Source organism: Balaenoptera ricei, chromosome 8 (genome assembly GCF_028023285.1).
Source record: "Balaenoptera ricei isolate mBalRic1 chromosome 8, mBalRic1.hap2, whole genome shotgun sequence".
NCBI classification, from domain to species: Eukaryota; Metazoa; Chordata; class Mammalia; order Artiodactyla; family Balaenopteridae; genus Balaenoptera; species Balaenoptera ricei.
Window position 1 is genome coordinate 100,676,953 of NC_082646.1, and position 24,262 is coordinate 100,701,214.

At 39.0% G+C, this 24,262-nt stretch overlaps 2 protein-coding genes across 9 annotated transcripts in view; both read right to left on the reverse strand.

The window, feature by feature from the left end:
- The window catches only part of AGBL2 (AGBL carboxypeptidase 2), a 40,240-nt gene extending 19,354 nt beyond the window's left edge, over positions 1-20,886 (reverse strand). For 6 of the 8 annotated variants that reach the window (XM_059931610.1, XM_059931607.1, XM_059931605.1 and 3 more), the window contains exons 1-7: positions 20,797-20,886; positions 20,483-20,622; positions 20,129-20,192; positions 18,956-19,090; positions 15,597-15,650; positions 14,636-14,821; positions 3,749-3,856 (exon numbers count right to left, since the gene is read on the reverse strand). In XM_059931610.1, the coding sequence (XP_059787593.1) occupies positions 3,749-3,856; positions 14,636-14,821; positions 15,597-15,650; positions 18,956-19,090; positions 20,129-20,192; positions 20,483-20,518 (583 nt within the window). In that variant the 5' untranslated portion in view covers positions 20,519-20,622; positions 20,797-20,886. The remainder of the gene's footprint in view (positions 1-3,748; positions 3,857-14,635; positions 14,822-15,596; positions 15,651-18,955; positions 19,091-20,128; positions 20,193-20,482; positions 20,623-20,796) is intronic. The other 2 variants (XM_059931609.1, XM_059931606.1) reach the window with 2 other exon arrangements.
- Positions 20,887-22,887: 2,001 nt separating this feature from the next.
- Positions 22,888-24,262, reverse strand: part of FNBP4 (formin binding protein 4) — a 39,181-nt gene continuing 37,806 nt past the window's right edge. The window contains exon 17 of the mRNA XM_059931613.1: positions 22,888-23,956. Coding sequence (XP_059787596.1) covers positions 23,866-23,956 — 91 coding nt within the window. The 3' untranslated portion in view covers positions 22,888-23,865. The remainder of the gene's footprint in view (positions 23,957-24,262) is intronic.

The window sequence follows — 24,262 nt, forward strand, 5'->3', positions numbered from 1 at the left end:
TTTGATTTTTTGCAGTTACTTTTGCAAAACTCTTTTAGGCCCTACGGTTCTCCTAAGGACTCTCTTTGTTCCACACTGTTCTTATCAGTTGTGTCCAGATTCTATTTTGTCATCTTTTGTTGATTTTCTCTTTAACTGTTAACTGATAAAAAATTTCTAGATTCTCAGTTGTCAATGGCTTTGTAGTGATGCAAGCAATTCTTTAACATTCATCAACTTCATACAATCCTGCATCTCTTGTAAGGATAATTTCACTTTTAAAAATATTTATTTATTTATTTGGTTGCACTGGGTCTCAGTCGTGGCAGGCAGATTCCTTAGTTGCAGCTTGTGGGCTCCTTAGTTGTGGCTCACTGGCTCCATAGTTGAGGCACGCAGGCTCCTTAGTTGTGGCATGCGAACTCTCAGTTGCGGCATGCATGTGGGATCTAGTTCCCTGACCAGGGATCGAACTCAGGCCCCCTGCATTGGGAGCATGGAGTCTTAACTACTGCGCCACCAGGGAAGTCCCAGGATAATTTCACTTTGCAATTAATTTTTTACTGTACTTGCATTATGTTGTCAGATGTTAACAATATCCACCATCAAGAAGTGACTGAAACCAACAAAGATGCTGACCATCGGGCAGGCTAGATAAGAGAATTAAACAAATAGAAACATGTATGGGGTCTGATTTTATAAGTAGTCAGTTCATTAGTAAGTATATTCACATTATGATGACTTTTGCTTCTATACGCAACCTTGCCACTGTTGAGACTTAGAGAATAAATATTTGGATAATAAATGAAAGCAAAGGAGAAAGCGAGCATAAAAAGGAGTGAAAGCACAGAGGAAGTAAAAACAGAAGCAGCAGCAGGAGTACAAGTAATCCATTTAAGAGCTGGGGACCCATGTTATTCAATCTCTTCATGGAACCACAATCAAAGTACAGACCGGCAACCAGATGTCATTAATATAGGAATTGCAATATTTTCTTTAGTCTTTAAGGTAACTTAAAAACGATCCAACTCATAGCCCACAGTAACATTTTTCAATAACAAAACCTCTTTCTTATTTTCCCCTCAATATCCTTACAGCAAGTGGTTGCTCTAGGTCTCCTAAGCTAACAGACTCCCAGATTCTCCCCAGAGCCCCATCTTCTCAGTTTTCTGTTTCTTCATTCCTCCAACAGTGTGGGCTCAGCTCTCTTTGATGACTCCAAAGGACAAGAAGATCAAGACAGCTGCCACAAATGTGTAGTAACAGGACAATAAGGACAATTCACAAAAGCTGCCATATCAGGAGAATGAGCTCTCAACCCCAGGGTTTCCTCCTTTGTAGAAATACATCTGGATAGAACAGATGAAGCGGTGGCGATTAATGGTCATCTGGTTTATTGAAAATGACTACAGCAAAGTCAACGAGAGGTGAAACAGGCTTATAATATCCAAGAATTTCTTGAGGTTGCAGGAGCAGTACATCCCCTACTATTTATAACCCAAGTCTACTGACTTATGATCTGAGTTTAAAGTCTCCCAAGCTCCTCCTCAGACATTCCATAAGGTGGAGCTGGGTAGACTATGAGTTGCCTCACCTTTTCTACCTCACTAGCTTTTGCCAAAATAGTAATGAGAGCTCAAAATCAAGGCAACTGGGAGCGGAGCATGTGCAACCACATCTCAGATGGGTCCTCTCTGCTAAAATTGGCTCATTTTATTTTTCTAGTTGTAGGAATGTAAACACATTGCAGTCCCTCCTTCCTATTACTGTTTTTTTCAGTAAAAACCTCCCCTGATTTCACTAACTTAACACATCCCATTTCTACTAATTACACTTGGTACATGTTCCTCCTCCAATAAAATAGATCTCTTTTCTGATCATTACTATCTATTAGCTTACTTCTCTTTAACATGGTATATCTCTTCTGCCTTAAAGGTTACTATTACCATCTGTTTCACATCCTCCCCAGCACTTGTTATTGTCTATATTGCTGTTTTAGCTATTTCAGTGGGTCTGAAGTTGATTCATCCTTTCCATAAATATCCTTTATTAAACGGAGGAGATTCTCTCCTATTTCTAGTTTTCAGAATGTTCTTATCATGAAAGGTCTGATTTTGTCAAATGCCTTTTCTGCATTGATTGAGATGACTGTGTGTTTTTTTTCCCTTTGTTCTATTAATGTGGTAGGTCACATCAATTTTCTTATGTTGAACCACCCTTGGATTCCTGGAACAAATCTCGCTTGGTCATGGTATATAATCCTTTCCATATGCTGTTGAATTTGGTTTGCTGGTATTTGGTTGAGGATTTTTGCATTTATATTCATGAGGAATACTAATCTATAGTTTTCTTGTGATGTCTTTGTCTGGCTTTGAATACTGGCTTCATAAGAAGAGCTGGGAAATGTTACCTCCTCCTCTGTTTTCAAAGTTTTGAAGCATTAGTGCTATTTCATCTTTAAATGTTTGGTACAATTCAAACAAATCCTGTTAAGCCATCTGGCCCAGGGATTTCTTTGCAGGAAGATTTTAAATTACTAATTCAATTTCTTTGTCATAAACTGAATTATTCAGACTTTTTATTTCTTCCTGAGTCAGTTTTGATATGTTTTTCTAGCAATTTCTCCTGTTCATCTATGTTGTTTAATTTGCTGACATAAAGTCATTAATAGCATTACCTTGTAATTGTTTTGATTTCTGTAGAGTTGATGCTTGTGTCCCCTTGCATTCCTGATTTCTATAATTTGTGTCTCCTCTCGTTTTTTCTTGGTTGATCTGGCTAAAGTTCTGTCAATTTTGTTAATGTTTCCGAAGGACCAACTTTTGGTTTGATTTTCTGTATTAGTTTTCTATTTCACTGATTTCTGTTTTTATCTTTATTATTTCCTTCCTTCTGCTCACTTTGGACGTAGTTTGCTCTTATTTTTCTAATTTATTAAGGTGGAAGCTTATGTAATTGATTTGAGATCTTTCTTCCTTTTAAATACAGGCATTTAAAGCCATAAATTTACCTTGCAGTGCTTTGGCTGCATTTCATAAATTTTGATATGTTGTTTTATTTTCACTCATTTCAAAATATTTTTGAACTCTTCTTATGATTTCTTTAACCCATGGGTTACTTAGAAATGTGTTGTTCAATTTGTAAATATTTGTAGATTTCCCAGATTTCATTCTGTTGTTGATTTCTAATTTAATTTTGCTGTGATCAGAGAATACATTTTGTATGACTTCAATCATTTTAAATGTATTAAGACTCGCTTTACAACCTAGTATATGGTATATCCTGGGGAATTTACCATGTGCCCTTGAAAAGAATGTGTATTTTGTTGTTGGGTACAGTGTCCTGCACATTTTTATAAAAGACAGGAATTCTACCACTAGGATGCCTGCAAATTAATGCAGAAAACCACAGAGTAAATGACAGTCATATGCACATACTACAAAGTACTCACTACGGTTCAGGAGGTGGAGAAAAGAAGAGCAAATTCCCCAAAGATCCAACATCTGATTTTCAGGAAGGGCAATAACAAGGAAGAAGCTATAAAATGGACTCAGAACTATTAAGAAAACATACTAACATTTTAAAAAAATGATTGAAAATTTAAAGCTGATTGGTCATGAATTTCAGGGCTCCCACTCAGGTTGGTCTGGAAAAGACAGTTTCTTTATCACTAAAATATGAATTTTTGAAAATCACTTTTATTATAGAAAATATGTTTATTGTAATTTGGTCATGATTAATCACTCACTGTTCAGTGTGATGACAATACCTGAATCTAATTGATAGACAACTGTGCCTTTTTCTTCTCCTACAATTTCTGGTACCTTTTCATTTCCTGTAGGTTGATAGAAATATTCTGGTTGAGGTGGAACCCACTCTGAAAGAAGACATTAAAAAGTACAAAATAAGAAATAATACAAAGGGCACTTTATTAGAACTGAAATCATAGAAATGATTTCAGTTCCTCTATATTAATAAAAAACATAGACATGAAATCATAATAATGATTATTCAAATGGCTAGTATGGTTGAATCAAACCAAATTCCCACCCTAAGTTTCCAGTGTGTTTGTAAATTAATTATGTCTTGCTTCTCTATAAAGACTATGGAGAAATTTTTAACAAAAAGCATATACAACAGAAGTATAAACTTTATTTTTTTATTTTTTTAGATTTTTTTGATGTGGACCATTTTAAAAGTCTTTATTGAATTTGTTACAATATTGCTTCTGTTTTAGGTTTTTTGGGTTTTTTTGCCACTAGGCATGTGGGATCTTAGCTCTCCGACCAGGGATCAAATCCACACCCCCAGCACTGGAAGGTGAAGTCTTAACCACTGGACCACCAGGGAAGTCCCAGAAGTATAAACTTTAAATAGAAGACCTAAAAATAAGGCAGAAAGGTCAATATAGCTGTTGCATCAACTCTTCAAAATTTGTCCCTGGGGCTTCCCTGGTGGCGCAGTGGTTAAGAATCCGCCTGCCAGTGCAGAGGACACGGGTTTGAGCCCTGGTCTGGGAAGATCCCACATGCCGCGGAGCAACTAAGCCTGTGCGCCACAACTACTGAGCCTGCACTCTAGAGTCTGTGAGCCATAACTACTGAAGCCCACACGCCTAGAGCCCATGCTCTGCACCAAGAGAAGCCACTGCAATGAGAAGCCTGTGCACGGCAACGAAGAGCAGCCCCTGCTTGCCCCAACTAGAGAAAGCCCGCGTGCAGCAACGAAGACCCAACATAGCCAAAATTAAGTAAATAAAATAAATAAATTAAAAAAAAAAGGATCAAATTCTTAAAAAAAAAAAAAGAAAAAAAAAATTTGTCCCTGAGCTCCCAGTCAGGAAAATATGATCAGCTACATTTTTTAAAATTAATATAGAGGAACAAGTATATCAGTTTCTTCAGAGGAAACAAGGTGTTTTCATTAACACTCAATCCTGAAAGATTTCTCATATGACACTTGGGTGACTTCTCAATATCATTTTAAGTACAGTAGCCACTGATGAAAGCCAAGGGCATATATAAAGACACAACTTAAATTCAACAGTACATTAAAAGAATCACACACCATGATCAGTGGGATTTACTCCAGGGATGCAAGGATGGTTCAACATTTGCAAATCAGTCAATGTGATACATCACATTAACAACAGGAAGGATAAAAATCATATGATTATTTCCATACATGAAGAAAAAGCAACTGACAAAATTCAACATCTACTTATGACAAAAACTCTCAACAAAGTGGGTATAGAGGGACTACCTCAACATAATAAAAGCCACATATATCAAGCCCACAGCTAACACCATACTCAACGGTGAAAAGCTGAAAGCTCTTCCTCTAAGATCAGGAACATGACAAGGCTGCCTACTCCCACCACTTTATTCAACATAGTACTGGAAGTCCTAGCCAGAGTAATTAGGCAAGAAAAAGAAATAAAAGGTATTCAAATTGGAAAGGAAGAACTAAAACTGCCACTGACATATATTATATACAGAAAACCCTAAAGACTCTATCAAAAAACTGTTGGACCTAATAACAAATTCAGTAAAGTTGCAAAATACAAAATCAATACACAAAAATCAGTGCATTTCTATACACTAATAATGAACTCTCAGAGAGAAATCAAGAAAACATTCCCATTTACCATTGCATCAAAAAGAGTAAAATACCTAGGAATAAATTTAAACAAGAACTATAAGACATTAATGAATGATATTGAAGAAAACACAAATAAATGGAAAGATACTCTGTGCTCAAGGTTGGAAGAACCAATATTATTAAAATGTCCATACTACCCAAAGCAGTTTACAGATTCAATGCAATCCCTACCAAAATTCCAGTGGCATTTTTCACAAAAGTAAAACAAACAATCCCAAATTTCGTATGGAACCATTAAAGATCCCCAATAGCCAAAGCAACCTTGACAAAGAAGAACAAAGCTAGAGTCACCATGCTCCCTGATTTCAAACTCTATTACAAAGCTATACTTATCAAAACAATATGATATCTGCATAAAAACAGATACATAGATCAATGGAACAGAACAGAGAGCCCAGGGAATTCCCTGGTGGTCCAGTGGTTAGGATTCTGTGCTTCCACTGCAGGGGGCACTGGTTTGATCCCTGGTCAGGGAACTAAGATCCCGCATGCCACGTGGCATGGCAAGAAAAAAAAAAAAAAAGAATAGAGAACCCAGAAATAAACCCATGCATCTATGGTCAATTAAGTTATGACAAAGAAGGCAAGAATATACAATGGGGAAAGGACAGTCTCGTCAATAAATGGTGTTGGGAAAACTGGACAGCCATATGCAAAAGAATAAAACTGGGCCACTATCTTATACCACACACAAAAATTAACTCAAAATGAATTAAGGACCTGAATGTAAGACCTGAAACCATAAAACTCCTAGAAGAAAACACAGGCAGTAAGCTCTTTGACATAGGTCTTGGTGATGAGTTTTTGAATCTGACTACAAAAGCAAAAGCAACAAAAGCGTAAATAAGTGGAACTAAATCAAACTAAAAAGCTTCTGCACAGCAAAGTAAACCATCAGCAAAACGAAAAGGCAACCCTTTATTTTTTTTAATTTGGCCATACCACATGGCATGCAGGATCTTAGTTCCCCAACTACGCATCGAACCCAGGCCCTGGCAGTGAAAGCGCAGAGTCCTAACCACTGGACCACAAGGAAATTCCCAAAAGGCAACTTTCTGAATGAGAGAAAATATTTGCAAATCATATATCTGATAAGGGGCTAACATCCAAAATATATAAAGACTCATACAACTCAACAGCAAAAAAACAATCCAATTGAAAAATGGGGGCTTCCCTGGTGGTGCAGTGGTTAAGAATCTGCCTGCCAATGCAGGGGACACGGGTTTGAGCCCTGGTCCAGGAAGGTACCACATGCCGTGGAGCAACTAAGCCTGTGCATCACAACTACTGAGCCTGCACTCCAGAGCCTATGAGCCACAACTACTGAGCCTGCGTGCCTAGAGCCCGTGCTCCGCAACAAGAGAAGTCACTGCAATGAGAAGCCCTCACACCACAACAAAGAGTAGCCCCCTGCTCACCGCAACTAGAGAAAGCCCACGCACAGCAATGAAGCCCCAACGCAGCCAAACAAACAAACAAAAAACCCCAAAAAAACCCACTTCTACAGGGTAGGGACAGATGACCTTAAGACTTCTCAGCTATTGTGCCAACTCAAAATGTGCCCCCTGACAATTTCCAAACACCCTAAGGGCAGTTCTGTCCCCAGTTAAGACACTGAGCCAATCCTTGTATCTTCAGCTTCATCTCTTTTCTTTCATGTTGAAGGCTCCATGGTTACCCAAACATGTCTTGTTCTTTTTCTGTTTCCTCTAACTGGAATACTTTGCTTTGATCCTTTCAATTGGATCACTTCTAACTCATCCTTCAGATTTCAGCTTCCGTGTCAACTTCTCTTGGAAGCCCTCACTGAACTTCCAGGTTGGGGTTAAGTGTTCCCAGAGGGACCAAGTGCTATGCAATTGCCTGGTTCTATCTTTAACTTCCTCACTAGTCTGTGAGCTCTGAGTGTCTCCATTTGCTCATCACTATATTTCTAACACCAAGCACTATACTTAGCATATGGTAGATGCTTAATGAATATACAATGAATGAATATTGTAAGAGGAAAGTGAGAAAATAAGAAACACCCAGTTGTTTATCAGCAGTCTTAAGCAGAGACATGAGTGTTCCAGCAATCATAGAAGTCCCCACTTCTGAAAATCCTTCATAAAATGAATGCTAAAGATTGTACTTGCATCAAAAACTCAAAGATATGGCAAACAATGTCATAAAAAAATGTCTCCACCATTCCCACAAAAAACTCCAATCAACTCAAAATATGATAAAAAAATAGTAAACGTTTCTGAGAATCTGAAAAAGAATATATATATATATATGTATATATATACATAACTGAATCACTGTGCTATACACTTGAAACATGACCTTATAAATCAATTAAACTTCAATAAAATTTTTTAAAAAATGCTTTCTTCTTAGGACCTGTGCAGAAGGGGGAGGCAGCATGTCGAAAGGAGGGCCTCTGGAGTATGGAGTTCCAGAGTTTGGAGGGAAAATAAATCTTCAGCTCAGAGAGGTCTAGCACTTTCCCCAGTGACTCATGATCAGCAAGGGGCAGACGGAATCAGGTTTCCTGACTTTCACTGTAGTGGGTCACTGTGTCTGAGAGTGATTAGAAGAAATTAAGCAAGTGAACAAAGAAAATTACATACTGGGTCAATGAAAACCAACTTCTTTCCTCAAAGGAGTGGTTTATGTTTTAAAAAGTACCTTAGCGGGGAGACCTTCAAGATGGCAGAGGAGTAAGACGTGGAGATCACCCTCCTCCCCACAAATACATCAGAAATACATCTACATGTGGAACAGCTCCTAGAGAACACCTACTGAAGGCTGGCAGAAGACCTCAGACTTCCCAAAAGCCGTGTGGCTGAGAGGGTCTTGGTGCTCCGGCAGGGTGTCAGGCCTGTGCCCTGAGGTGGGAGAGCCAAGTTCAGGACATTGGTCCACCAGAGACCTCCCAGCTCCATGTAATATCAAACGGAGAAAGCTCTCCCAGAGATCTCCATCTCAACGCTAAGACCCAGCTCCACTCAACAACCAGCAAGCTACAGTGCTGGACACCCTATGCCAAACAACTACCAAGACAGGAACACAACCCCACCCGTTAGCAGAGAGGCTGCCTAAAATCATGATAAGGTCACAGACACCTCAAAACACACCACCGGACGCAGTCCTGCCCACTAGAAATACAAGACCCAGCCTCATCCACCAGAACACAGGCACCAGTCCCCTCCACCAGGAAGCCTACACAACCCACTGAACCAACCTTAGCCACTGGGGGCAGACACCAAAAACAACGGGAACTACGAACCTGCAGCCTGCAAAAAGGAGACCGCAAACACAGTAAGTTAAGCAAAATGAGAAGGCAGAAAAACACACAGCTGATGAAGAAGCAAGGTAAAAACCCACCAGACCAAACAAATGAAGAGGAAATAGGCAGTCTACCTGAAAAAGAATACAGATTAATGATAGTAAAGATGATGCAAAATCTTGGAAATACAATGGAGAAAATAAAAGAAACGTTTAACAAGGACCTAGAAGAACTAAAGAGCAAACAAACAATGATGAACAACACAATAAATAGAATTAAAATTCTCTAGAAGGAATCAATAGCAGAATAACTGAGGCAGAAGAACGGATAAGTGACCTGGAGGATAAAATAGTGGAAATAACTACTGTAAAGCAGAATAAAGAAAAAAGAATGAAAAGAATTGAGGACAGTCTTAGAGACCTCTGGGACAACATTAAATGCACCAACATTCGAATGATAGGGGTCCCAGAAGAAGAAGAGAAAAAGAAAGGGACTGAGAAAATATTTGAAGAGTTATAGTTGAAAACTTCCCTAATATGGGAAAGGAAATAGTCAATCAAGTCCAGGAAGCGGAGAGAGTCCCATACAGGATAAATCCAAGGAGAAATACGCCAAGACACATATTAATCAAACTATCAAAAATTAAATACAAAGAAAAAATATTAAAAGCAGCAAGGGAAAAACAACAAATAACATACAAGGGAATACACATAAGGTTAACAGCTAATTTTTCAGCAGAAACTCTGCAAGCCAGAAGGGAGTGGCAGGACATATTTAAAGTGATGAAAGGGAAAAACCAACAACCAAGGTTACTCTACCTAGCAAGGATCTCATTCAGATTTGACAGAGAAATTAAAACCTTTACAGACAAGCAAAAGCTAAGAGAATTCAGCACCACAAGACCAGCTTTACAACAAATGCTAAAGGAACTTCTCTAGGCAGGAAACACAAGAGAAGGAAAAGACCTACAATAACAAACCCAAAACAATTAAGAAAATGGTAATAGGAACATACATATCAATAATTACCTTAAATATAAATGGATTAAATTCTCCCACCAAAAGACACAGACTGGCTGAATGGATACAAAAACAAGAACCGTATATATGGTGTCTACAAGAGACCCACTTCAGACCTAGGGACACATACAGACTGAAAGTGAGGGGATGGAAAAAGATATTCCATGCAAAAGGAAATCAAAAGAAAGCTGGAGTAGCAATTCTCATATCAGACAAAATAGACTTTAAAATAAAGACTAGTACAAGAGACAAAGAAAGACACTACATAATGATCAAGGGATCAATCCAAGAATAAGATATAACAATTGTAAATATTTATGCACCCAACATAGGAGCACCTCAATACATAAAGGCAAATGCTAACAGCCATAAAAGGGGAAATCGACAGTAACACAATAATAGTAGGGGACTTTAACACCCCACTTTCACCAATGGACAGATCATCCAAAATGAAAATAAATAAGGAAACACAAGCTTTAAATGATATATTAAACAAGATGGACTTAATTGATATTTATACGACATTCCATCCAAAAACAACAGAATACACTTTCTTCTGAAGTGGTCATGGAACATTCTCCAGGATACATCACATCTTGGGTCACATATCAAGCCTAGGTAAATTTAAGAAAACTGAAATCGTATCAAGTATTTTTTCCAACCACAATGCTATGAGACTAGATATCAATTACAGGAAAAAAGTCTGTAAAACATACAAACACATGGAGGCTAAACAATACACTACTTAATAACCAAGAGATCACTGAAGAAATCAAAGAGGAAATCAAAAAATACCTAGAAACAAATGGCAAAGAAAACACGAAGACCCAAAATCTATGGGATGCAGCAAAAGCAGTTCTAAGAGGGAAGTTTATAGCAATACAATCCTACCTCAAGAAACAAGAAACATCTCAAATAAACAACGTAACCTTATACCTAAAGCAATTAGAGAAAGAAGAACAAAAAACCCCCAAAGTTAGCAGAAGGAAAGAAATCATAAAGTTCAGATCAGAAATAAATGAAAAAGAAATGAAGGAAACGATAGTAAAGATCAATAAAACTAAAAGCTGGTTCTTTGAGAAGATAAACAAAATTGATAAACCATTAGCCAGACTCATCAAGAAAAAACGGGTGAAGGGTCAAATCAATAAAATTAGAAATGGAAAAGGAGAAGTAACAACTGACACAACAGAAATACAAAGGATCATGAGAGATTACTACAAGCAACTCTATGCCAATAAAATGGACAACCTGGAAGAAATGGACAAATTCTTAGAAAAGCACAACCTTCTGAGACTGAACCAGGAAGAAATAGAAAATATAAACAGACCAATCACAAGCACTGAAATTGAGACTATGATTAAAAATCTTCCAACAAACAAAAGCCCAGGACCAGATGGCTTCACAGGTGAATTCTATCACACATTTAGAGAAGAGTTAACACCTATCCTTCTCAAACTCTTCCAAAATATAGCAGAGGGAGGAACACTCCCAAACTCATTCTACAAGGCCACCATCACCCTGATACCAAAACCAGAAAAAGATGTCACAAAGAAAGAAAACTACAGGCCAATATCACTGATGAACATAGGTGCAAAAATCCTCAACAAAATACTAGCAAACAGAATCCAACAGCACATTAAAAGGATCATATACAATAATCAAGTGGGGTTTATCCCAGGAATGCAAGGATTCTTCAATATATGCAAATCAATCAATGTGATAAACCATATTAACAAACTGAAGGAGGAAAACCATATGATCATCTCAATAGATGCAGAAAAAGCTTTCAACAAAATTCAACACCCATTCATGGTAAAAATCCTCCAGAAAGTAGGCAAAGAGGGAACTTACCTCAACATAATAAAGGCCATATATGACAAACCCACAACCAATATCATTTTCAATGGTGAAAAACTGAAACCATTTCCTTTAAGATCAGGAACAAGACAAGGTTGTCCACTCTCACCACTATTATTCAACATAGTTTTGGAAGTTTTAGCCACAGCAATCAGAGAAGAAAAAGAAATAAAAGGAATCCAAGTTGGAAAGAAGAAGTAAAGTTGACACCGTTTGCAGATGATATGATATTATACATAGAGAATCCTAAAGATGCTACCAGAAAACTACTACAACTAATGGATGAATCTGGTAAAGTAGTAGAATACAAAATTAATGCACAGAAATCTCTTGCATTCCTATACACTAATGATGAAAAGTCTGAAAGAGAAATTAAGCAAACACTCCCATTTACCACTGCAACAAAAAGAATAAAATACCTAGGAAGAAACCTACCTAAGGAGACAAAAGATCTGTATGAAGAAAACTATAAGACACTGATGAAAGGAATTAAAGATGATACAAACAGATGGAAAGATATACCATGTTCTTGGATTGCAAGAATCAACATTGTGAAAATGACTCTACTACCCAAAGCAATCTACAGATTCAATGCAATCCCTATCAAACTACCAGTGGCATTTTTCACAGAACTAGAATAAAAAATTTCACAATTTGTATGGAAACACAAAAGACCCCGAAGAGCCAAAGCAATCTTGAGAAAGCAAAACGGAGCTGGAGGAATCAGGCTCCCTGACTCCAGACTATACTACAAAGCTACAGTAATCAAGACAGAATGGTACTGGCACAAAAACATAAACAGTGATCAATGGAACAGGATAGAAAGCCCAGAGATAAACCCACGCACATATGGTCACCTTATCTTTGACAAAGGAGGCAAGAATATACAGTGGAGAAAAGACAGCCTCTTCAATAAGCGGTGCTGGGAAAACTGGACAGCTACATGTAAAAGAATGAAATTAGAACACTTCTTAACACCATACCAAAAACAAACTCAAAATGGATTAAAGACCTAAATGTAAGGCCAGACACTATAAAACTCTTGGAGGAAAACATAGGCAGAACAGTCTATGACATAAATCACAGCAAGATCCTTTTTTGACCCACCTCCTACAGAAATGGAAATAAAAATAAAAATAAACAAATGGGACCTAATGAAACTTAAAAGCTTTTGCACAGAAAGGAAACCATAATCAAGATGAAAAGACAACCCTCAGAATGGGAGAAAATATTTGCAAATGAAGCAACTGACAAAGGATTAATTTCCAAAATTTATAAGCAGCTTATGCAGCTCAATATCAAAAAAACAAATAACCCTATCCAGAAATGGGCAGAAGACCTAAACAGACATTTCTCTAAAGAAGATATACAGATTGCCAACAAAGATATGAAAGGATGCTCAACATCACTAATCATTAGAGAAATGCAAATCAAAACTAAAATGAGGTATCATCTCACACCAGTCAGAATGGCCATCATCAAAAAATCTACAAACAATATAGAGAGGGTGTGCAGAAAAGGGAACCCTCCTACATTGTTGCTGAAATGTAAATTGTTACAGCCACTATGGAGAACAGTATGGAGGTTCCTTATAAATTAAAAATAGAACTACCATATGACCCAGCAATCTCACTCCTGGGCATATACCTGGAGAAAACCTTAATTTGAAATGATACATGCACCCCAGTGTTCACCGCAGCACTATTTACAACAGCCAGGACATGGAAGCAACCTAAAGTCCATCAACAGAGGAATGGATAAAGAAGATGTGGTATATATATACAATGGAATATTACTCAGCCATAAAAAAGAACAAAATAATGCCATTTGCAGCAACATGGATGGACCGTCATATTGAATGAAGTCAGACACAGAAAGACAAATATCATATGATATCGCTTATATGTGGAATATAAAAAAAAAGGGTAGAAATGAACTTATTTACAAAACAGAAGTAGAGTCACGGATGTAGAAAACAAACTTATGGTTACCAGAGGGAAAGTGGGGGAAGGGATAAATTGGGAGACTGGGATTGACATATACACACATAATACACACATATTATACATAAAATAGGTAACTAATAAGGACCTGCTGTATAGCATGGGGGACTCTACTCAATACGCCGTAATGGCCTATATGGGAAAAGAATCTAAAAAAAAAGAGTGGATATATGTATATGTATAACTGATTCACTTTGCTGTACACCTGAAACTAATACAACATTGTAAATCAACCATACTCCAATAAAAATTTTTTAAAAATTTGGTTGATAGAGTTAGTTGGAAACTCTTCTGTCGCTATGAGGGTAAATCTTAAAAGTTCTCATCACAAGAAAAAAATGTAACCATGTGAGTTGATGGATGTTAATTAGACTTACTGTGAAAGTCATTTTGCAATATATATTGTACACCTTAAACTAATACGATGTTTTATGTCAATTATATCTCAATAAAACTGTGGGAAAAAAACCAGTAAAAACTACATTCTGGTATTATATACATGGCGTTCATCAATTATACCAAAGCTGGTAAAAATACAACTTTCATAAAACTCAACCAAACATACTGAAATGGGAATAATCTAGAAAACAGATTTAAGTATTGATATATTTTGGCCTCTAGAAAGGTATCCTCCCATTCCAATAAACTCAGGAGCATTCTAGTTTATACATGAGTGTAACTTTTGACTTTGGTGAGTGTATACCAGTTTCCCAGAGCTTAAATATTTTAAGGGTGAGCTAACAGATGGTGAATCTGTCCCGTCTTGTACTTTGGTATGCAGAACTTAAAATTGTAATATAGTCTGTCAGAACGGCAAGACCATGACACGTAAGTCACATTACCAATATGATGAATGTTCTCCTTGATGACCTCACATTCTATTGGCCATCTTGGAGCCTGCAGTGGCCCACTGCTGGAGAAAAAAGCAAAGAGATCTCGGGGTTCTCGAAGACGTGAGTTTACTTCACCAAGGTCATCATGAAGAAGCTGTCTGCTCTTAAGAAGTGGTGAATTCAGCATAAGGGACTCTGCCAAAGGGAAAGGGAATGAGTGAACAGTTTCCTTTTCTTCCTTGGGAACTTTACTGCTCAACTATAACAAATAAGTAATTTTAAGCACTGTATTAATACATTAGCACAGATATGCAATCCTATGACGTGTTTCTCCTTCAAAGAGATTTAGTACAGGATGACAGCATCAAAACTATAAAATGTTAAGTTAAAATTCTGCCTTAGTCTGTTAAACATTTAAATGTAAAGCTTTAGAGTAAGTTAGAAGAAACTTTTTTCTTTTTTTTAAATCAACGTTAATGGGTCAAAGACATTTCAACAGTGGGTTACAAATAAAAGTTACTTAATGTGTGTTAGTATTTTTGTCTAGAGAGAGGCAAAAAAGAAAACTTTCAATTCAACCACTAGCATTTCAGAAAAAAAGTACATAAAACTCTATTAACTACAGTGAAACAATCTACAAATTAAATTTCAAGTTCATAATATAACCATTCAAAGGACAGAGGGACTTACAAAACAGGGAGGTGGATAGGGGCAGAGGCGTGAGCAGGGGCAGAAGAGAGAGAAGAGTTCTTGGGAAATAAAGAATGGGAAAAAAGAGAGGAAAACAAGGGCGTTCAAGGAGAAAGGGGGGAAAAAAGGAAATGGGAGGAAGAATGAAAAGAAAGGGAAAGGGGAAGGAAAGGCTGAAGGCCCCTAGAGTGGTAACTCCCAGCTCTAGTGGGGAGAGCAGGAGGAAGAGACAATCCCGTAAAGGAGTTTCCGTTTTCTGGTCTGGAAGGACATGAAATACCTCTGTTCACAGCTTCTATCTGTCTGTGCACAGTTGAAGATAGACAGGTAGGCCCTAGAAAGAGGAAGGAAGAGGTATGGTTGGTCCGATGGATCTTTATTTTTCCTGCCCGTGTCCCCTATCCCTTTCCATCCCCCGCCCCCACTTTGGGCCCCTGCATTTCTGTGTCTAAATATTTCCCCCACTGTTCAAGGCAGGGGGAAAAGGCAACAAACATTTGAAAAGATGGTAAAGCTGCTCAATCTCATTCATAAAGAAATGTAAATCAAAATGACAAGGAGATAACAGTTTATTCCCTAACAGACAGGAAAAACATTTATGTGTTTTCACACTCATCCTGGCAAAGGTGTAAGTAAACAAGTACTCTCGTAACTTGCTGACAAAAAGGCAAATTGGTGCAAACGTTCTGGAAAGCAATTTGGCAGTGTCTAGTAAGATCTAAAACATACAAACCCTTGATTCAGCAATCCCACTGCTAGAAATTACTTTATAGATTTTCTTAACAAAAGCTCGTCAAGATACATATACAAAGATGCTCACTGCAGTAATGTTCAAATAATAAAAATGTGCAAACAACCAAAGCACCCAACAAAAGGGAAGTTAAAATGATTATGACATGTTAATGGGATGGAATACTGTAGGTGCTCTAAAAAGAATGAGGTAGGTGTTTCTTGTGCTCATATGAAAAGGCTCTATTTTTAAACAAAAAAAAAAATAAAAGATTATGTATAGGATCCCTATGAGCAATTAAAAAGAAAAAATATATAGACACTTGAGGATATATTTTCTTTTTCCTGAAAAGAATGATTACAATAGTGGCTATATTAAGGGTGGGGCAGGGAGAGCTCTTAATTTCCTTTTGTGTTTTTTTCCTACCATTTGAATTTTCTAACCTTATACATATATTTCCTTTTCTTTCTTTTTTGGTTTCTTTCCTTTGTTCGTTTGTTCCTTTCCTTCTCTTCTTTTTTTTTTTGAAACGAGCACATTATAACTCATTCCTTTTTACCTCCTTTGTACTTTTCTAGTTTAAAAAACAACAATAACAACATAATAAATGCTTTGCTACAAAGATAAAGAAAAATATCTTCCTCACTCCAGTGATCAAAACAGGGGGGAAAAAAGGTGTCAGGTTATCAGTTATACTCTAACTAAAATTCATTTACATTGTTGTGTTACCTCTAGCAGCTGACTTTGCATTTTACATTTTTTATTATATTAAGACTGGCAATTGTTTCTTATCAATGTTATTTCAGTGTCAGCAAATGGGGCAGGAGGAAGCTGAAGGGGGGTAGTCAGCTGGCTCCTGAGCCATTCCATCCTAACAGTCTCCTTTGCTCAACCCTTGCCTTTCTATTCCCTGCCAGGAGCTCTGGGACACAGAATGGAAAAGCCTTCTGGGCACTGGGATGAGCAAAAATATAAGATACATATTTGAAAATGAAAATGGAATTGCTACATCAAAGGTTAAGTACCATTTTACATTTTCCACCTATTGCCAAACTGCCTTTCTAAAAAATCTTATCTATTCACATTCCTAACAGCAGTGTGGGAGAGTGTTCTCCAATCTCCTGACCAAAAAAAAAAAAAAATATTTTGCCCAAATCTCATAATTTAAAAATGGGGGCTTCCCTGGTGGCACAGTGGTTAAGAATCTGCCTGCCAATGCAGGGGACACGGGTTTGAGCCCTGATCTGGGAAGATCCCACATGCCGCGGAGCAACTAAGCCCATGCGCCACAACTGCTGAGCCTGCGCTCTAGAGCCCACGAGCCACAACTACTGAAGCCTGTGCGCCTAGAGCCCGTGCTCCGTAACAAGAGAAGCCACCGCAATGAGAAGCCCGAGCACCGCAAGGAAGAGTGGCCCCCACTCGCTGCAACAAGAGAAAAGCCCGCGCAGCAACGAAGACCCAATGCAGCCAAAAATAAATAAATAAAATAAAATTTAAAAAAAAGGTACCTTGACATATTGATTTGTATCTTTAATTAGAGGTGAAATTGAGCATCTTTTCATAAATCTTGTTGACTGTGTTTTCTTTTCTATGAACTCCTTGCTCACGTCCTTTGTCCATTTTTCTATTTGGTCATCTTTTACATACTGATTCGTAAGAGTTATTATGTTAAGGAAATTAATCCTTTGACATATTTGTCACAAAATTTTTTTCCACTTATTTTCCTTTACTAATGGTACTATTTTCTATACAGAAATTTAAATTTTTGCTGTAAAAATTATCAGTGTTATATTTTATGGTTTTTGGGTCTTGTGTCATTCATAGATTTTTAACTAGAAAAGGGACACAATCAGATTTGCACATAAAAAAGAACACTGCTGTGTGGAAAATGGATTGGAAGGGGGCATCATGGAACAAGAGAAGCCAAGAGACCAATTATGAGGCTGTTTCAATAGTGAGATGACGGTAGCTGGGGGAGGGTTGGGGTGGGGGAAGGATGTGCAATAAAGAGAAGTGAACTGATGTTTGGTTGGATATATACTGAGGGAGAAATTCAACTGCATTCCTACCCTTGGATTCCAGAAAAAACTTGTGGAATCCCTGTAAAAAATTATTTTTGCTTAAGCTAGTTGGAATTGGTTTCCACCACTCTTATGCAAAGAGCCTTAACAAATATATCCATCAAAACTGCATGAAAAAAAATCAATGTGTTACTCTTGACCAAGGAGTTTTAACAAATTTTACAACAATCTGGAGGAAGATCATCCAGAATGCATAGTATTTTAATTTAAACCTACAATCCAAAGCAGATCTAGAGAGAATTTTGTTTTGTTTTGTTATTTTTCTTTTCATTTAAAAAAATTCTTTCTTTGTTTTTTAAGAGAGAACATTTAAAAAAAAATTTTATTTATTCATTTTGGCTGTGTTGGGTCTTTGCTGCTGCACACGGGCTTTCTTTAGTTGTGGCGAGAGGGGGCTACTCTTCATTGCAGTGCGTGGGCTTCTCACTGTGGTGGCTTCTCTTGTTGCAGGGCATGGGCTCTAGGCGTGCGGGCTCAGTAGTTGTGGCACGTGGGCTCTAGAGTGCGGGCTTCAGTACTTGTGGCACACGGGCTCTAGAGTGCGGGCTTCAGTACTTGTGGCACACGGGCTCAGTTGCTCCGCGGCATATGGGATCTTCCCGGACCAGAACTCGAACCCGTGTCCCCTGCATTGGCACGCAGATTCTTAACCACTGTGCCACCAGGGAAGCCCCAAGAGAGAACATTTTTGAGTGATGTCAGAAACAGTGGCCAAGCCTGCTCCCCTGGCTTCTCCCACGTTAGGCCACGTTCTCCTGAACACTGGGAGCTGTTGCTCAAGGAAGTGAGGGTTCTGGGGGTCATACAACACTGATTATTACTCACACAGACGCTTCTCCTTTTGCAAGGGGTCCGGTATCAAATCCGCTGTTTCCCCAAAAGAGCCACTCAACAGGTATCGAGGATTACTCTTCCAAACATGCTGGTGCGTAGCAGAGTTTGGTAAACTGCCCCTCTCAGCTAAGAATAGGCAGTTTAATGAAACGTGCTGGAAGGCTAGTTCATCACCTCCAACACGTAGGTCAACACCCAAACCACTACTACTAGCAAACCGCCTTCTAGTCACCACCTGCCACCACACGCCTTTACAATGAATACAACCCATTTTCCAAAGAGCTTTCACATTCTAATTTATGGGAATTAAACATCATTTTCTCCATTTCATGCTGAGGAGAAGACTTGAGAAGCAGTACGGTAAAGTGGAAAACTGGGAGGCAGCTATACGACCAAGTGAAGGCAAGTACTCAGAGTGAAAGTGGAGCACTCAGAGTGGGAGCTGCTTTGTCCTGAGGGCTCTGCTGAATCTGGTGAACTGGAAATTCAGTTTTCAACAAATTACAAAATGAAATAGTTAATAAGAAAGTCTAACAAGGTTGATAGAAATAAAATCAATATAAAAACCTAAATTTTATTTCTAAATACCAGGAGCAAAGTTAGAAGATCAAAATTTAAAAAGATACCACTTATAATACCATACAAATATGCAGTTCTATGAAAAAAATTATAAATCTTATTGGCAGACATTAAGGAGGACCTAAGTAAATTAGAGAATTAGACTATATTAATAGATGGGAGAACCTGGTATTGGAAAATTCTCATTTCTTGTCAAATTTGATCTATAGATTCAATGTAATCCCATATTTTTTTTTAAGCATCACAAGCCAATTCTAAAATTATATAAAAAGGTAAGAAGAGCCAAGACACTTTTGAAGAATGACAATATGGGAGGACATGTCTTTCCAGATATCAAGACTATTTTAATGCCATGTGGTGTCATTAAGAAAGGGTGGTACTGGTGCAAGGACAGACAAACAGACCCTTGTATAAATGGACACGCAACAGAGGTAACACAGCATATCAGTAGGGAAAGGAAGTTCTTTCACTAACGGTGGTGCTGGAAAAATTCATCAGTTTATCCAAGCACAACTCTCTCAGTTGATCAAACAATTTACTTCATGAACCCAGGAAAGGTGTTGCTAGATAAGAATGAGATATTACCTTTAAAGTAGCCATAGTACTGGAGGTGATGGTACATAAAGTCTTCATAGGGATCAGGAAGAGTCTGTGAAACGATAGGCCATCTCAATCAGCAAAGTGCTTTCATAATTATAGAGTAATTATTATAGCAGCCTGTTATAAGAATAATACTGACTCTTAACAAAAGTACACCAGCATTGTTGCAGAGGACACTATACCTGAGAACTTCTGTAAACAAACCATGTGAAAGACATCTGTGCAAATTATTCTATCTTTGGGATCGAGATCTCCAGCCAGAAAAAGGTGCCACCAGAATATACCTGCGGATCTAGTACTGGATTTCCGTGGAGTGCCTGGAGAGGAGTGTGTACCGACCTGCTGCTTTAGCTCTGTTTCCAAAGCTGGGAACATGTTACTTCTGCATGGTATGTATGCTGAAGACCAGTCAGCGACACCGGCATCCAGCAACAATCCCTGCCCAATTTCCAAAAGGGCAGTTGATTACACAGGAGACGCTAAAAAACCAGAGCAGGACAACTGAAAAACTGTCGAAATTTACCCACGTCCCCTCCCTCCGCTTCGCAGCTCCCACGCTACTTTAGGAAACCCTGCGGTACCGCTCCATCTTCCCTGCCAACCCAACCTCTCCTCAGATAAGCAAGGACCCGCCACGAGGCCCGGATGCGCACCTGAAGAATTTGGGAGAGTGGCTTGTCTTCCAGCCTCCTCCGCCGGAGGCGCCAGGACCCCTGCTGGCCCCATGCTTCTTTCCCCACCCCCCCCTCCCCCCCGCTAGTGAGGGAGATGCCCACCACCAGGTCGCTGCAGGAAAGTGAAAGAAAAGGGGATGAGGGGTCCGGCGCAGTCGTCTCGGGGTGGGTGGAAAAGAAAGGTCAGGGGCCCGGAGAGTGGGCTCTGAAAACGGAATTCAGGGATTCAGGGCTTCCTGGTCAGGGAGAAGGTGGCGAAGGGCAGTTTCCCGGAGAGTCGCGGGACGGGGCGTAGAGATCTCCTACGACTGCAGAGGGAAGGTTGCTACCGCCTCCGCGCCCCGGCCCGTCCGGGGCAGCAGGGGTGCGTGCGGAGCCTGTGGCGACAGAGGAGCGTGAGCGAGGCGGGGCACACGGTCCGCAGGTAGAGGCCCAGTCGCGCACCGGCCACAAGACACGCTCGCCACGCTCACGGGACACTGCTTTCGACTAGGGCCCCAGTAGCCTAGCAACCTCGAGACGGAAGCGGGAGGGCGGGGCGGCGGGGCGCTTCCGGAGAGCGAGGCTCCGCCTCCGAGCAAGGGGTGGGGGATCGGGGAAAAGTCGAAGACTGGCGTTGAGGTACCAAGGATTCACTCATTGCTTTCATACAGTATTGCAGCCTGGCTTCTGGGGATTAGAAATTGCATTGATGGGGACTTCCCTGGTGGTCCAGTGTTTGAGACTCCGTGCTTACACTGCAAGGGAGACGGATTCGGTCGCTGGCTGGGAAACTAAGGTCCCGCATGCCCCGTGGCCGGGCCCAAAACAACAACAAAGTAGCTGTTCCTCAGCTTTAGGAAACTGTTGAGTATTGCTCAAAGGGAGCCGCTTCCCCTCTTTCACCTTATATTCTCTCCAACCCATAGCTACAATTGAAAAATTACCTCCTACATTGAAAACATACAAGTTAGTAAATTAAAACCACACATTTTGACTATCAAATTGTCAAGATTCTAAAAAATGCTCCTTTCTGGCAGGAGATGGACAAAGGCACTTCGTCCCTGTACCAATTCCTAGAAGTCTGGAAAACTGTTAGGCACTTAAAGCAAAAGCTATTATTAATGGCTAGTTGACAGCCTTTATTTCCAGAAACATGCTCTACGCAAATTACAAGAAAAACAATTTTTTATTTTTAAAAATTTTATGCTACATGTGTTTTTTAAGAATTTGATTTTTAAAAATTTATCTTTCCTTCATTGGGTCTTCGCTGCAGCGTGCGGGCTTTCTCTAGCTGCAGCGAGCAGGGGCCACTCCCCGTTGCGGTGCATGGGCTTCCCACTGCAGTGGCCTCCCCCGTGGGAGCATGGGCTCCAGGCACGAGGGCTCAGTATTTGTGGCTCGCAGGCTCTGGAGCACAGGCTCAGCAGCTGTGGTGCACGGGCTTAGCTGCTCTGCAGCATGTGGGATCCTCCGAGACCAGGGATCAAACCCGTGTCCCCTGCGTTGGCAGGTGGGTTCTTAACCAATGCACCACCAGGGAAGCCCAGAAAAACAATTTATATACAAAACGGTCACCTAAATACATAATGGTAAAAAAACCAACACACAAGCATACATGACACTGATTAGACAATTATATGCATATAACATACTAGAATAAAATTCTAACTATTGTTGTCTTTGGTTAACTTTACATGACTATAAGTATACATAACTTCTGTAATTAGTGGAAAAAATATAAAGCACCTTTTTTTCACAATATTAACCACATTACATCATTTCCAGGATTTAAGTAGGCCCAACACTAGCTAATATTATAGACTACAAGCTCCAAAATTTAAGTCACACCGTACACCTTCTGGTACTAGAGGCCTGTTTTTCTAACCCCGTCCTCGCACCCCGCAACGGGCTCAAGATCCTGATGCTTTTTTTTCCTGGAGCTGTTCTTCAATGTTTGCACATACCTTACACTATACTTGATTAGAAAAAACAATTGACTTAAAGTAAGTCTTGGTTTACATAATCGTGGAGTTAACAGGCAAAACAGGAGCAAAAGAATAACCAATCAGAAGTATAAAAAAAGCTTTATTAGTGCATATATACAAATTTACAAGGTCAGAAACTGGAGAAATACAAACAGCTTTAAAACACAATTTGCTTTTTCTTCAGTTTAAAGTGACTTTTACCTGATTGTGATACAATAGAAAGTACAAAACAGTAAACTGCTTTTTAAATACTGGAATTTTATGCAGAATACATTCACACATAAATGGAAGGTGAACTTTGGACCAAGGTAAGACAATGGAGACACATCAATACATACAGTGGCTTTTGTTACATTTACTGCCACATATGTGAGGGGGAAGTTCTCAAAATCAAAGACATTAACACCTGCTGCTGCTGCCACCTATATTGTAATTTAAATATGCCACCTAGTATGTGAAATGACTGAGCTATCTTTATCAGTTCTAGAATCTGTGAGAAAGAATACTCTGAAGAGTGTGGCCATCTGTTAGCACAAGGTGAACGACTTGATATATCTCAGCACTTCAGGGGTGGCAGACTAGAGGAAGAGGTCAGAAAGAGATTCCTATAATCCCAGATAAGCAAGGCAAAATATAGAGCTGCTTTCTTAATTGCACTTGTTCTGAAGAAGTTAATGAGAGAGAGAGCGCCACACTAGGAACTACAAAAGCCTCTATGAGGCAGGAAAATCCTTCCCTTTTCGTTAGTGAGTCCTCTACAGAGGTGTCATACTCATGAGCCGCATGTTCCAGACTGATGAGGTTAATGTACCTAACAGCTGAGGGTGCCAGCGTGAGAATAAAGGCAGCCAGGTCAAAGCATTCAGTCACCTCACCTTCCAGCAAAGCAGAAAAATTACATTTCACAAATGTGGCAATTTTGTACGTGTATACTCTTGCCCAGGAAATTCATATGCTCTCCCTCATAACATTTATAGTTTATTGACAACAGTAAGACTGGTTAAGACTCTGAAATGATTAAAAAAACAAAACAAAAACAAACAAACAAAAACAGTAATAAAAATTTAAACAATTTAAAAAACTATGTGTTTGGAGCCATTTTTCTTCTCTTCAGTCTTGCTCGCCAATCTTCAGGAAGGGCTTCAAAATTAGCATTTCTCTCTGCCATGCCACTGTGAAAACAACATACAGATTAAATTACTTCACTGGAAAGAAAAGGAACGAAACTGTTTATTTCCTAGCAAATAAAAGCTAACTGAAACCGAAAATGTGATATATGGTATCTATGTTCATGAAAATGTTTCAAGTTTCTCAGCTAAGTACCAGCGTTATTCTTCACCAAATTTCTTAATTGATAGGTCAACCAAACACATACAAAGCACTCTTCTCTACAGTTTAATTTATATGTAAGTGCATATTTGTTTTTATATCTCCCCAGTAACCACTGAAGCCATACTGAAGGAAAATAACACATTCTT